Raw genomic sequence first — 14483 nt, 5'->3', positions numbered from 1 at the left:
CGGATCGATGCTACACGGGCCTAGGACCGAGACGAGCTCGCGTGTGTGTGTGTGTGTGTGTGTTTTAATCCCCAAGGTAAGGGCCTACGCAGACACTGATTAAATGTCTTTTGATTAATATTGCTGTTTACGTTGTAATCCCGTAACGGGCCCGTGGGTATTACAGCAAAGCGACATACACGGTGGTTCTCTGTGCCTTGTTTCATTTCATGGTGTTGATGACTAGAATGTAGGCCATAGCTTCCTCCGGCAGGCTCGGCTCGCATGTGGAAAGCACGCCCTGCGTGTGTTTTTTGGGAAGTGAAGAACCTTTTACTGTAATCACAATCGCGTCAGGCCGAGGCCGTGTGTTGTAATCACAAAGCCGTTGTCATAGTTACCCGAGGCCTTCTCTGGTCATTTTCTGGAATTTGCCTTCATGCCCCAGCAATAAGCAATACTAGACATCTGTCAGGGAGTCGCCCATACCCTCCTCGTTTTTAACGTGCTGTTGTCCTTTGGTCACAGGAATTGTGAACTGATCCTTAGACTTGCAGCTATTTTTCATTTTCTTTTTCTTTTTTTGAGTAGTCTTGACATCCGCTGTCAGAGTGCCAGAATCAGATTTTTTGTTTTTGTTTTGTTTCACTGAAGATAAAGAGACAAGCATTCATTCACCAGGTCTGTCCGGAGAGAACAGACAGTACCGCTGCACTGACTACCATGGCCTCTGACATGGCTGAGACATGGAGGAACTGTTTTGAGGAGGAGCTGATCTGCCCCATCTGCCTGCACGTCTTCTCGGACCCCATCCAGCTGCCCTGCAAGCACAACTTCTGCCGGGGCTGCATCAGCGAGGCCTGGGCCAAAGACTCCTCGCTGGCTCGCTGCCCCGAGTGCAACCACGCTTACACGCAAAAGCCCAGTTTGGAGAAGAACCACAAGTTGTCCAACATAGTGGAGAAGTACAACGCCCTGAGCGTGGAGAAGGCGGCAACGCCGCCGTTGCAGTGCATCCTGTGCCGCCGCGGCCCGCCACTCCCAGCGGTCAAAGTCTGCCTGCGCTGTAACGCACCTTGCTGCCAATCCCACGTCCAGACACACCTGCAGCAGCCGTGCTCGGCCCTGGGGCACCTGTTGGTGGAGGCGGAGGCTGTGAAAGCCTGGACCTGTCCGCAGCACGACGAGTACAGGCTGTACCACTGCGATGCTGAGCAGACTGCCGTGTGTCAGTACTGCTGCTTTGCACGCTGCCACCCCAGCCATGGCCACGCAGTCACCGATGTGGAGTTACGGCGGAATGACATAAGAGTAAGACTTTTCTCACATTTGTACAAATGCATGCATGCGCTATATACACACACATACCATCTCTTGACTTACGGCCCTGTCTAACTGGCCAGGGCAGGTGGTATTAAAGCAATCCATTATATTCGTCATGTTCAAACATAAGAAACGGCACAGGCTACTAGGAATCAGACATGCTGCAAGTATTGCTCAGTAATCAAACTGTCAAATTATGTTTTATCATAATCATGATGTTCATAAAGAAAACACAGCCACTACAAATAATCAGTTTTAACGGCATTGCTGACTGCACAAAAGACATGGCTAAAGAGAGACCATTTAATAAATGTCTATTGAAAGCCATTTTTAACCATCCTCTGGCAGTTTCACTACAACTGTTATTTGATGTAAAACAGAATTGACCAATTTGAGAAACTATTTAAATGTAAGTGGTTTTTTAGGAGCCTGTGTGTCTATCTTTGAAACAATGCATTTTTCAATTTGTTCTAAACCCGTCCTCATCTGCTGGAATGACAAACAATGCAGCTAAGGGGGGAACAATGCGAGGCTCTCAGGCGGCCTTATCTCCCCAGCACAGGTGCATCCTAGCTTGGGATCGCCAGTGGGAAGAGTTGGAGGCGGGGGGTGGAGGGCTTTAGGGGGAGAAATTAAAGTGATTCGTCATTTGATTCCGGTTACCTTGGGCGTTTTTATGAACCTCTTCTGTTCCCCCCTGGCCTTCGGCCGTGTATCCTGTACTTGGCGGAAGGCGGCGGTCGTCAGGTTGTTTGCATCGCTGTTTCTTGTTTCGGACGTGGGCGTATTGGGTAGGTGGTTGGGGGGATAAAAAATTTTGTCAGGGAGCCGTAAACGCTTCAGTTCTGAGTCATATATCACACCCAACACCAAGTTTGGCCGCTGACGGTGACTAGGTCGTTTCTTTTTTGGGTGTTTCAGATTATGACTCAGCTTACGTATAGTTTATAGTTTGCCTGGGGAAGGGGAGCAGCCACAGATGGACCAGCCCCAAACTTATAGCACTATTACCTATTCCCTCGCATCCTCTTCCATTACTGCATTAGTGCAATGCCTCCTGTTTTTTTTTTTTTTATATACATAATTATCGTCTTCCTAATGCTAGAACCCCACGTGCAACACCCCCACACTGAATGTGAGGTATCAGAGAAGGAACAGTGCACAGTGAACCCGCTACCACGCCTCTCAACACAACCCATCCACCCCCCAGCTCCTCACCTCTGTGAGCCCCACCTCCCCCCACCTTCCTCACCCATGTAACCCCTCCCCACAATCCTGAACTCTCTCCAGGCTACGGCTGACCTTCCCTTTGGCTCTGCTCGCTCGTCCGGGCAATCCTGATGGAAAAGACACTATGTTGAACTGACAGCTAAATAGGGCCCTCCCTTACAGCCGACTACCACCAAAGGCAACCCCGACATTCTCTTTTAGCCCCCCCTATCCGGGAACCCATCACCTCTTGCATACTGTTACTTCTCTGGTTTCTGCTCGGAGCTCAAATCTAGCGCGCTCTCTCTCTCTCTCTCTCTCTCTCTCTCTCTCTCTCTCTCTCTCTCTCCACATGATCTCGAGCCATTGACTTGTAGGACTAATGGCTAAGAAAATGGCAGAGGCAGATCTTCCCATTAACGATCCACAGTCTTGTTTGAGACTAATCATAAACAAACCTACAATACACAATATATATTTGTCTGGATCAGATTGACTTTCATTTTTACGCAGTATATATCCAGGTCCCTAAAGTGTCGTCTTCCATACAATCTTTTTTTTATTTTATCCTTTCTTGCGTCACAGATAAAATATGAGTTAACTGGAAGAAAAATTTGCTGTGGTTATTAATCTGGAGAAATTGGTATGTTGGCTTGATACACCGTCAGCGCTGTCAGCCAGGGATCTTCAGACTCTGGTTTGGTCAGAGCTGGCCTTTGCTGCTGTTTACACCCATCCCAGAAATAATGATGGCTGTTGTCACAACATGGCCATGAGTCACAGATCTGACCCAATGTGTGTGAATGCACCGGCATCTATCGGTGATGAAGGTGAAGGGGGAAAGCGAGATGCTGTGAGAATCCCGGCCTCTTGATTTCCATTTATCCATCTCTGCTCCCTCCCTTTACACCCCCCTCCCCATTATTCCTCACTCACTCATGCAAACACAAAATAGCTGTTTGTTGCTATGGCAGCACACCCCTCCTTCTCCCCCGCTAACAGGGATTGTGTATTCGATGGAGACTAAATTAGCCGGTTCCTTGACTTTGTGTGTGTGTGTGTGTGCGTGTGCGTGTGCTAGCTGAGGTCAACGTTCACCGGGGCCTGAAAAATGAAGTTACTCTCTCAATTCCCATTTCCCTCTTTGTTTCTGTTTTTTTTTTTTTTTTTTTTTTTTTAAATTATTATTCCTTTCGTTTCATTCTTTCTCGCCCTCCTTTCCTTTATAGCAAAACCTATTGAGACAGCAGGAGCGGGTGGAGGAGAGAGTGCAGGACATTGACGAGCAGCTCTGCAAACTGGACTCTGACAAGTGTGTGGTGGAGGTAGGTTTGACGCCGCGCGCCAAACACGCCGTGCGCGGGGATGCACAACGCTGTTTGAAGTGTCGGGGAAACCACAAAGTGTGTGTGTGTGTGTGTGTGTGTGTGTGTGTGTGTGTGTGTGTGTGTGTGTGTGTGTGTGTGTGTGTGTGTGTGTGTGTGTGTGTGTGCGCGCATGTTGGCTTACAGGACAGGGTGTGCGAGCTGAAGGAGGAGGTTCGCTTGCAGTACCAGCATATGCACCAGCTCTTGGAGGAGGACCTCGGACGGACCCTGGAGGCACTGGACCGGGCACAGTCCCGGTTCTGCCAGGAGAACACGGTCCAAGTCCTGGCCCTGGGGGAGCAGCGCCACGAGGCCCAGAAGCTGCTGAGCTCCGTCCAGACGGCCTTCAGCAAGGCGGAGGAGCTGAGCTTCATGAAGAACACCAAGCCCATCAAGGTCCTCATGGACAGGTGGGAGAGAGAGAGAGAGAGAGAACCACTCGATCGCCCTGGTTGTGTAGCACGCTGACTTGGACCAAATGAAGCGCTTTGATCTTGAGCTTGGCTGTTTCTCTCTGCGTGTGTTGCAGGTCTCAAGCGTGCGTGGGCGGCGCGCTCCCTCCTTACAAAGTTGGGAGTCTAAATTCAAAGCTATTCCTTTCAGAGCTCTCAAAAAGGGAGAAGAGCTTGAGGAGAACACTGGAAGGTAGACAACTCACCTCTAATCAGGCTGTATTCTAAACCCTGACTCCGAACACAATGTGAAACTCAAATTAAAAAAAAAAAAAAAATCTGATGGAAATTCTAATTGTGCTTCATTTGTGAAGGCCATTATCTCACTTGCAGTCTTGACGGACTTTACCAGGCCCAAGTTCCAATCACAGACACCCCTTCACTTTATAGGCCATTACACACCGAGCGCAATTTACTTGACCGATTTCATTCGCACGTCACTATTTTTCAAACTCATCAGCAGTCATTGCAAGCTTGCATATCAACGCTGAGTGAGAGATAAGATAATGGATTTAAAGACAGCGTGTGGGGCAGGACGGCCCATGAGCTCCGGTGCGAGTGCGTCCTGAAGACATCCGAAAGCATTTGTGGTGGACCGTTTTTTTGGTGGAGTGAATTTCCTTTAAAAAAATAATAAAATAAATAAAAAACCTTTTTGTAATTTCTTAACATATTCCCGTCAATCACGTAATGGTTGGCGGGACCACATTCGGTGTGTCAGATTTACGATTAATTTGCAATTTGTGGCTACCTCGGTGTGTAAAGGCCTTTCAGAAGGGAAAAGTAAAACTTCCAAAACCCTAAAAGGAAAAGAAGGAAAGCGTGAGGGCTCCCTGTTTCAGGGTGGCTAGTAATAGTGCGTAGTGGTCAGATAAAAACAAAGATATGACAATAAAAACACAGAAGTTAAAATAAAAACACAGAAGATGAGGGGGAAAACAAAGGCTAATTTTCCTTAAGAAATGTAGTAGCAATAAAAATAAATGGCAGGAACAAATGAGTGTAAGTGATAAGGGATATCAAAGGTTGAATTCCACAGTGTTTACTGGAAAATACGTCGCTGTCTGTGGTCAACACGGTCGTGCGCTCAGCAGAGAAGTAGCCAGGATGTAGGAGCGAGCAGGTCCGCAGGAGCCAGGAGGTTAGCGGGGGAGGTAGACCAGCTCAGCCCTGGTGGTAGCGAGGATTTATGGATGTGTAGTTTTCTGCTGGAAATGTAATGCATCCACCGTCTTGTTTCACCACGTTCCTGTCTCCTGACCCCCCCCCCCCCCTCACCCCAGCTCCCCTCACCCCTCCCTCCACCTTCCTACAGTCCGTTCCTGCTTACCCCAGCGGCCAGAGCTCCGGCTCGGGAGCTGAGAAACGGAAACACTCCGCTGCCTTCCCGGACGGAAACGGAAACGTGGGGAAAGCCCCCGCCGCGGGCTTCAAAGACTCCTCCTCCTCGTCCTCGTCGCTGGCCAAGCAGCCCTACCTGGGCTCGGGCTCCACCCCGGGCGAGGGCCAGTCCACCAATCAACAGCCCCTCGGCCCCTGCGGGCCGCCCCACATTAGCGAGGGCAGCGGGACGGGGAGCGGGAGCAGCTCGCTCGCCAACCACCATTCCGGGTCCGTGTTTGGCTCCTCCCACTTCCCGCCCGGCGCCAGCGGCTCCTCCCATTCCTCCCAGCAGGCGGTGCTGCCGCAGTACGGCGGCCGCAAGATCCTGGTGTGTACGATGGATAACTGCTACTGCTCCGGGGTGCCCTCGGTGTCGGGCCACCGCGGCCACCCGCCGTACCCGCGCTCGGGCTCCTTCCCCTGGGTCAGCGCCCAGGATTACCCGCCTCCCCCCGGCCTGGCCTCCGGGGGTCCGTCCATGCAGGGTTTGGCAGTGAGGGACTGGATAGACGCCTCACAGACGCACAGACACGCAGACTTCTACGGGCTCTACGGGCAGCCCTCTGCAAAGCACTACGTCACCAGTTAACATAAACACATGGCACGCACACCTCGCGTGTGCGCATAAACATTTAGTGATAGACAGACACACACAGTACTACACTTTTACAGACTTAATTGACAGTATAGTGCACACAAACACACTTTGATATAGAACAGTTATATACAGAAACGCTTGAACAAATGTTAACAAGCGCACACATATAAATGGTTCAAACATCAATCAGTGTGTGTCAATCTGTGTTTATTTTCTCGTTTGCTTTGGGGGGGGTTTTTTTCCCATCAACCACTCATCTCGCAAATTAATCATTAAGCGTCAGAGCGACACAGACTACAGTCACCGGTTAAAACGTTAGGCCTCGAAACGACGTTTCGGACTTGAGCAAAGATTCACCGGCGCAAATATAGACTCCCGGAGCCCCGGAGACGACAAAGACACATTTTATTTTATTTTTTATTTTTTTATTTATAGAGCAGGTGACAGGTTGACAGAGGACTGAACTTAAATCCCTTCCATCCCTCGGTTCCCGCCAGAGGCTCGAGCGCCGGCGGCGGTCGAAGCCGACGGGAACGAGGGGGACGGCCGCGTGCGGCGCCGAGCTCACTGCTCCAGGTCTGTTGCGCCCGACGTTTCCCTAGGACACCGCCCCCACCCCCCTCCAAGCTGAGCGCGGTCGCCTTACGTTATTACCGTCATGGTTTATTTTGTTTTTTTTTGTCCCCCCCCCCCCGTGCCCACCAGACTACGTTTGATAGATTCTTTAAGGGGAAGGGCGTGTCTGTCTTTTGCCCCCCTCTTCTGGTCGCTACACTTAGGCCTCCTTTCTTTGCTCGGTTCAGGGATGTATTGTACGGCTTGAACACACACACAAAAAAAAAAAAAGAATGCTCTTCCGCGTCCCCGTCCCCCCCCCCCTCCCCGCCGTGTGGAACGCCCACAATGCACTTGGGGAGGCCCGGCCCCCCGGTACGCCTGGATCCCGGTACGCCTGGACCCCAGATGCCGACCCGCAGGAGGACACTGGAGCTGCATCCGAGGAGATTAGCGTTGCTCCCGGGTTCTGGGAATCCAGCCCCCGTCTCCGAGCGCAGGGAGGGCCCCGTCCCCTCCCCCGCTGCCAGGCCTCCCCCTCAACCACCCCCCAGTACGCAAATTGGAACTGTTTAGATTGAGTTGTTGCGATTATAAGATTTGTGTTATTTGCGACATTCGTAGGCTCCATGTTTGTCTTAAGACTCTTTTGACTCGTAGAGGCGGAGGCGAGGCTGGACAGACCAAACTAATCAACAAAAGTATCTGGAGGATTGAGGATGCTGTAATTGTACTTCCTGCAGGGCAAAGATGTCACTTCCTCGCGACAAGCACACTCGGTCATGGCTTCCTGTTTGCAGCTGTAAGCATGCTGGGAAGGTTTTTTTTTTTAGTTTTTTTTTAATATAAGCACTCGAAGAACGCTGGGGGAAAAACTGTATGCAGTTAAAAAAAAAAAAGTGTGAAAGAAGGATGGGAGGATCTTTTTCCATTAACTTTTTGTAAAGACAACAGCTTGATGTAAGCGAACGGTTGCATCCTTAAAAAAATAAAAGAAAAAAAAAAATTGTTACAGGAGTCAACCAACAGAAAGTATCAGAAGTATCTTTTTTTTGTAAATATTTTGTGAAATGGGGGAAGGAAAAAAAAAAAAGTTAAACATGTCATTTGGAGGAGGGTTCCAAATAAATCGATGAATTTAAACCCGCCTCTCTCGTTTACTTCTGCGTTCGACCCCCCGCCCCGCCCCGCCCCCGGTTCTCACACAGTCCTCATCTTCCTCACGTCAGCCAGAAATTCTCCGTTTGTGCGTGCGCCCACACTTGTACCGCTGACCCCAAAAACAACCTGCCGTACTCCCACTGACGCATTCATCATACAGATCTGCAGACAAGCGTGTGTGTGTGGATGTATTTTATTGAAGTGGTGAACTAACTCCGTGTGATACATCTGTGCAGGCCTCCAACCAGAGTGCAAATGGCCCGTGAGAAGGTGTGGGTGTAGAGGCCTGCAGGGGGGGAAACAGGATGGAGAGGTTTGTGTGGGTGACACACAGCACTGTAGTTCAGTCTTTTTTTTCCTTTTCCCTCATTCAAATGTGACCATATTGGTAGACGCCGCTCTCCAAACACAAGCGATCCCTTCAGCTGCGGATCCTTGTCGGTTTCCGAGGGCGTGGCGTCCCTGGCGCCTCGCCTTTTCTCACGTCGGCAAACCGCTGTAGAGAAACGGGGCGCCAGGAACTGTGGTGTCAGAGGTGGTGCGGCGTAAATAACAAATTCTATCTCTCACGAACACCCTGCAGTCTAACACACAACTACACACACACACACCCTGCAGTCTAACACACAACTACACACACACACACCCTGCAGTCTAACACACAGCATCTCTCACACACACACACACACCCTGTGGTCTAACACACAGCATCTCACACACACACTGCAGTCTAACACACAGCATCTCACACACACACACACACACACACACACCCTGCAGTCTAACACACAACTACACACACACACACTGCAGTTTAACACACAACTTCACTCACACACACACACACTCACCCTGCAGTCTAACACACAACTACACACACACACACACCCTGCAGTCTAACACACAGCATCTCACACACACACACCCTGTGGTCTAACACACAGCATCTCACACACACACACACCCTGCAGTCTAACACACAACTACACACACACACACTGCAGTTTAACACACAACTTCACACACACGCACACACACCCTGCAGTCTTAACACGCAACTTCTCACACACACCCTGCGCTCTAACACATACCTCCTCACACACACAGCTGCTAAACAGCTGTCTGATCCACAAGGAGAGAGAGGCAGTAATCCTGTCGCCGACATCTGAACGATATGCATCTCTCTCTCACACACACACACACACTGTCTGGCTCCTTAAAATCACCCACACATTGTGGCGGAGAAAACCTTTGTATTCACTGATAAAACAACCACAGAACTTGGTGTTCTCTTTCAGGCGGCGGGGGGGTTTCAGCCCACGCCTGCAGACCAAAAAAAAAAACCAAAGCGACCGAACAGACGGTGACTGAAGGATAATTGACTCTTGATTCCGTCGAGCTCCCGCAGCCTTCATTGTTTTATTATCCTCAAAGCACTGATCGGTTAACTCGCTTTGGCGTCGCCGAGCGCGGCTTACGTCTGAGCGCTGAACCCTTTTTGTGGGAGCGCCGCGTAACGAGGGCGGAGCGGCACCGACGCCGGGGCACTGAGCGCTTATTGTGCGCGGCGGCGGGGGCGGCCAGACAACGGCGACCTTTGTGGGGAGGGAAGAGGTTTTAAATCATCGCGGGCCCTGGCGGCCCCAACCATCTCCCCGAGTGGAAACGGCCGCACGCCTGCGAAGGGGGGCTTCTTTTTGATTTTGATTTTTGTTATCGTTGTTGTTTTTTTAACCAGGGCCGCACGCGAGCCGCCCCGCCGGTTAAAAAAGCCTCGACGTTCCGCGTTCCTCGGGAGGTTTTCTAAATTTAGCAAACGTGCACACGTCGACTTGTCTGAAGTCGACCCCCCCCCTCTGTCTCCAGACGTGGCACCACCAGCTGACTGTGATTTACCACCCGGTGGAGGTCTGATAACCCCCCCCCCCCCAATAAAAAACCCACAGTGTGCTGCATCCGTCCCGTATCTAGGTCTGTTTGTGAGCTCGCTTGACCGGGGGCATTTTGGATCCTTTTTTTGTTTGTGCTTTTGTTTGTTTTGTTGTTAAGAAATGACCGTCTCTTAGAGACTTTTTTTTTTTTCTCCCATCACCTTTTTTTATTCATGTACCTTCAACTCTTGGTCAGATTACATTCAAGAATATCAAAAGGAAATGCCTAAGAGCAACCCCGCCCCCCCTCCCCTCCCCAAAAAAAGCACAGTCACTCAATAATAACATTACCTTTGTTAAAAGTCTACCGACACATTAGATATGCAAACATTATGGGCTACGAGTCCAGCTGAGTAACAAATACTCTACATGTGCATAACATATGGAAGCAGGGCCGAGATATTTACAATTGGTCATGAAAACAAACGCAGTAGCTCTCGATGATTTAAATTCATTATTATCTTTTTGTTTATACATATTAACATGTACCATCCTTACTTTTACAGGGGACACTATGCCAAGTGGACACAACATGTCCTAAGAAACGCGCACACACGCGGCAGGCCAGATGTTGTTTGAACGCGTCCTACGTTACCTATAAAGTATTACAAAAATATACCTCACTTCAAACCATAGTAAAGCCAGAGCAGGAAACAGCAGTTAAACATGGAGCGGTAACGGGGGAAGAACTCAAAGCAAAACAAGGAGGGGGGGGGGGGGGGTTAACGCCACTTCATCACTGATAAAGCAACAAAAAAAAAGCGGGGGGGGGTCAACTGGATGCCCAGACACGACGTACGGCTCCGTTTGCAAAACCGAACAGGGTTTCCTGAAAATGTTTGGGGGTTTCCGTGGGGGGAGCGGCTGAGGGGGAACGCGGCGAACGGGGGGAGACTGGGGAAGTGGCTCGAATGGGGACGGCGCGGAAGCTCCCTTTAAAACAACAAACTCAACCGCCCAAGGAGACGGGAGGGATCCGCCGGGTTAGAAAACTGTTCAAGTCCATGATTTATTAGTAGTGTGTGTACATTCACAGGAATATTTCCCATCTTCGGTCAAGAGGCTATAAGTGTGTGTGTGTGTGTGTGTGTGTGTGTGTGTTGTCGCTGCTTCTGAATCTTAGCGGACGAGCGGTGGAGCTACTTTTTCTTTGCGTTGACACTCTTGCAGACCCAGTTCATACCCTCCTGGAAAGGAATAGAGCAAATCAGAACGGATATAGGCACACACACATATACAGAATCACTAAAAAAAAAAAGATATATATATACGTGTGTAAAGGTACAGAAATGCTACGGAGCCTCTTCACCTGAATCCCTTCCCCAGTCAGGGCGGAGCAAGACTGGATCTGCCACACGCGGTCGCGGATGGTGTGCAGGTTGAGGCCCTCGGCGATCTCGGACGCCGGGGCCGCCGTCAGCAGGTCCTGCTTGTTGGCGAAGATCAGCACCGGGACGCCGCTCAGCTTCTCCTCGTCCAGCAGTTCGGTCAGCTCCTGTGACGCGCACGGGCGCGCACACACGCGCACGTCAGACCCTCGGAACTTTCCGAATCGACATATTTCAACCCTGTAGTCGGTCGTTACCTGCCCCGTCTCCTCAAATCGCTTTCTGTCGGCGCTGTCGATGACATAGATCTGAAACACAACGGCAGGTTTCCCGGTGAGAACGCGGCGGCGGGTCGCGAATCAGCGTCTCCCGACTTTATTCTAAAAAGCGGCAACCCGGAAGCCCCGGGGGGACTCCCTCACCAGCACATCAGTGTTCTCAAAGTAGTTCCTCCAGTACGGTCTGATCTTCCTCTGTCCTCCGATGTCCCAAACGTTCAGCTTGAAGCCCTGAGACTGGACGCTCTTGATGTTGAATCCCTGGGGAGGTTCGGACACGGGGGGAGGGGGAACAAAGTCGCCGCGTGGACGCACCGGATCGTCGGCACCGCCGGGTATATAGGAGAGGGGGGGAGAGATAAACCTTTATTAGTCCCACAACGGGGACATTTACATCGTTCCAGCAGCAAAAAGGGGACGGCAGAAAACACCGTATACTTTCTATCATCATGGAAATAAATCGCCGCGAGAGCCGGGTGTTCCCCCCTCCGTACCTGTGTGGGCGTGATGTGGCTGATGTCCTCGGATGCCAGCTGTTTGAGCAGCGTCGTCTTCCCCCCGTTGTCCAGACCCAGCAGCAGAATCCGAACCTCCTGGTCTGGCGTGCTCTTCAGCTTGCGCAGGATGGACAGCAGCCCCTGCAGCCGTCCGGTCGGGGGACGGGGACAAAAACAGTCGCGTGAGGGGCCGGCATTGTGGCGGCAGCGCGCCGCAGCCACGGCGTTCCCTCCCGAGGCCCCGCCCACCCCCGGATCTCCCGCCACGGGGCGCGCTGGTCAACCTGCGACCCCCCCCCGGCTTAAGGGAGGATGGAGGACGGAGACGAGCCTCCGCCCGAGCTCCGTTTAAAAGACGTGCATTTTACAGGGAACGCTGCAGTGAAACCACAAAGGCTGCGCAAACTATGTAGGTAGAGGAAGCATATACAGTATATAGCATGTATATATACAGTATATACTGTACACATGCAGTATATACAAGATTCAAGATTCAATATTCACTGAATGAAAAGTACTGTGTATATACACATGCAGTATATATGAAGTATATACAGATGCAATATATATAAAGTACTGTGTATATACACATGCAGTATATATAAAGTACTATGTATATGCAAATGCAGTATATATAAAGTACTGTGTATATACACATGCAGTATATATAAAATACTAGGTATATACACATGCAGTATATATAAAGTACTGTGTATATTAAGTATATACAGATGCAGTATATATAAAGTACTGTATATACACATTCAGTATATATAAATAACTGTGTACATACACATGCAGTATATATAAAGTACTGTATATACACATGCAGTATATATAAATGACTGTGTACATACACATGCAGTATATATAAAGTACTGTGTATATACACATGCAGTAAATTGTACTGTGTATATATTGTACCGGGACCGTGTACCGTGTAGGCCCCATCTCCCGTGGTAAACGAACGGGGGCTTCGCACTTAAATCGCTTGTCCCCCCCCCGTAAAAAAACAAAAACAAGAAACGCCGCGAAGCCGAGGGAGACGCGCCACCGCACGAAACGGAACCGTTTTGTCGCCACGGCACGTTCGGCCCGCGACCGGGCCCCCGGTAACAAGGCGCCGATTATCGCCGCGCGTCCAACTCACCATCTTGTTGTCTTCTCTCCCAGAGACGCCACGGAGGGTTACTAGGGCGATGACGTCAGCGCGCACGGAGACGGCCGCGACGTAGGGCGCGCGCGCGCGGGGCGACGTGCGCGCCCGTGACTGTTTTGGTTGTTTTATTTTTATTTTATTTTTTTTTTAATCGTTCAACCTCCTGCTTTGGTTCGGGGCGTCGGTTTGAAGTCGTGTAGTCGACGATTTAGTAAAAAAAAAAAAAAAAAACAGAAATATTTCCACACTAGACGCCGTCCCGGGCTGTGATTTGTCCATACTGGCCGCTTTACACAGTAAAGTTAGTTTCATATTGAGGGCTATATTGGCCATTCAGCATATTAACTATGTGAGTGTAATGCATCCTTTCTTTTTTTGGGGCTTTCTAAATGTTGTGCCTTAGCTCATCCGCAAATTCCAATACGCTCAAAAGCGGAAGTACCGTCAACATTTTGTTTTCCGCAAGTTAGAAATTAAAATGAAAATGGTTATTGTTTTTGTGATATGGTCACTGCATGCGTCCACCATTTCACCATCTTTGTCACCATTTGAAATTCCATTCGGTGAAATGCATTGACGACATGCGAGAGAGGGGAGAGATCGAGGCCTTCTGGTTTGTTTTTCCCTTGATGTCCGAAGCGGGCCCCCTAGGAGGAGCCCGACCTGGCCAGTGGTCCCCAGGACATTCGAGTTGGAGGCCCCTGTCCCGGACCCCGATTAAACCTCTTTGTATCCATAATAAGTGGAGTGTACCGCAGTGGAGAGCGGCAAGCCGTGCAGGAGGCTGTGTGAGGACTCATAGGATATATTATTTATGTATGAGCGGTGGCATTTGGATGCATTTGCCTTTGGTATCCGTCCTGCCACGCACTTCTCTAGGACCCGAGCCACACCAAACTCCAGTCCTGCTGCTTAAACATAGCTAAGCCTGAAAACCTAAACTCAAAACATTTCAAACCTTATGCGTAAACCTAACCGTTTGCCCTGATCGTGACCGTCTTTAACCTTATATCTATCCAAATCAAGTGTAACCAAACATGTTTTACATCTGCAGTACAGTGGATTCACTAACTGTCAAAACTTCACAAAGTTCCCATTGACAAAACGTCTGATTTGCTTTGCACATGACCTATGGAACGTACCTTGCGAGTGCAACAAAACATGTTCACTTGCATTTAGAGGCAGAGCGAGAGGTGCGTCCACACACTCCACTAAAGAACTGAAAACCCAAATGTGACCAGTGATTCAGAACTTTTGACACCG

The 14483-nt window shown here is 50.0% G+C and overlaps 2 protein-coding genes across 3 annotated transcripts in view; one reads left to right on the top strand and one right to left on the bottom strand.

The window, feature by feature from the left end:
• The window catches only part of trim8b (tripartite motif containing 8b), a 9618-nt gene extending 1623 nt beyond the window's left edge, over positions 1 to 7995 (top strand). The window contains exons 2-6 of one of the 2 annotated variants that reach the window (XM_080020811.1): positions 661 to 1290; positions 3741 to 3836; positions 4023 to 4288; positions 4408 to 4523; positions 5614 to 7995. In XM_080020811.1, coding sequence (XP_079876937.1) covers positions 703 to 1290; positions 3741 to 3836; positions 4023 to 4288; positions 4408 to 4523; positions 5614 to 6302 — 1755 coding nt within the window. In that variant the 5' untranslated portion in view covers positions 661 to 702 and the 3' untranslated portion in view covers positions 6303 to 7995. Of the gene's footprint in view, positions 1291 to 3740; positions 3837 to 4022; positions 4289 to 4407; positions 4524 to 5613 lie in introns of both variants that reach the window. The other variant, XM_080020810.1, reaches the window with a different exon arrangement.
• A 2221-nt stretch (positions 7996 to 10216) lies between these two features.
• On the bottom strand, positions 10217 to 13254 carry arl3b (ADP ribosylation factor like GTPase 3b). The gene is made up of 6 exons (XM_080021877.1): positions 13212 to 13254; positions 12059 to 12202; positions 11709 to 11825; positions 11544 to 11594; positions 11268 to 11453; positions 10217 to 11145 (listed from the first exon to the last, which is right to left on the bottom strand). The coding sequence occupies exons 1-6, from the start codon at positions 13212 to 13214 to the stop codon at positions 11098 to 11100; spliced, it is 549 nt and encodes a 182-aa protein (XP_079878003.1). The 5' UTR covers positions 13215 to 13254; the 3' UTR covers positions 10217 to 11097.
• Between the last annotated feature and the right edge of the window lie 1229 nt (positions 13255 to 14483).

Source organism: Zeus faber (genome assembly GCF_960531495.2).
Source record: "Zeus faber genome assembly, chromosome: 20".
NCBI classification, from domain to species: domain Eukaryota; kingdom Metazoa; phylum Chordata; class Actinopteri; order Zeiformes; family Zeidae; genus Zeus; species Zeus faber.
This window is presented reverse-complemented; position numbering and strand designations above follow the sequence as displayed.

Excerpts from the sequence above, each read along its gene's own strand:
- arl3b (XM_080021877.1), bottom strand. Across the intron at positions 11,826-12,058 it reads GCCACATCACGCCCACACAG|GGATTCAACATCAAGAGCGT; the intron begins GTACGGAGGGGG and ends GAACCTCCCCAG. Across the intron at positions 11,146-11,267 it reads TGACTGGGGAAGGGATTCAG|GAGGGTATGAACTGGGTCTG; the intron begins GTGAAGAGGCTC and ends ATTCCTTTCCAG.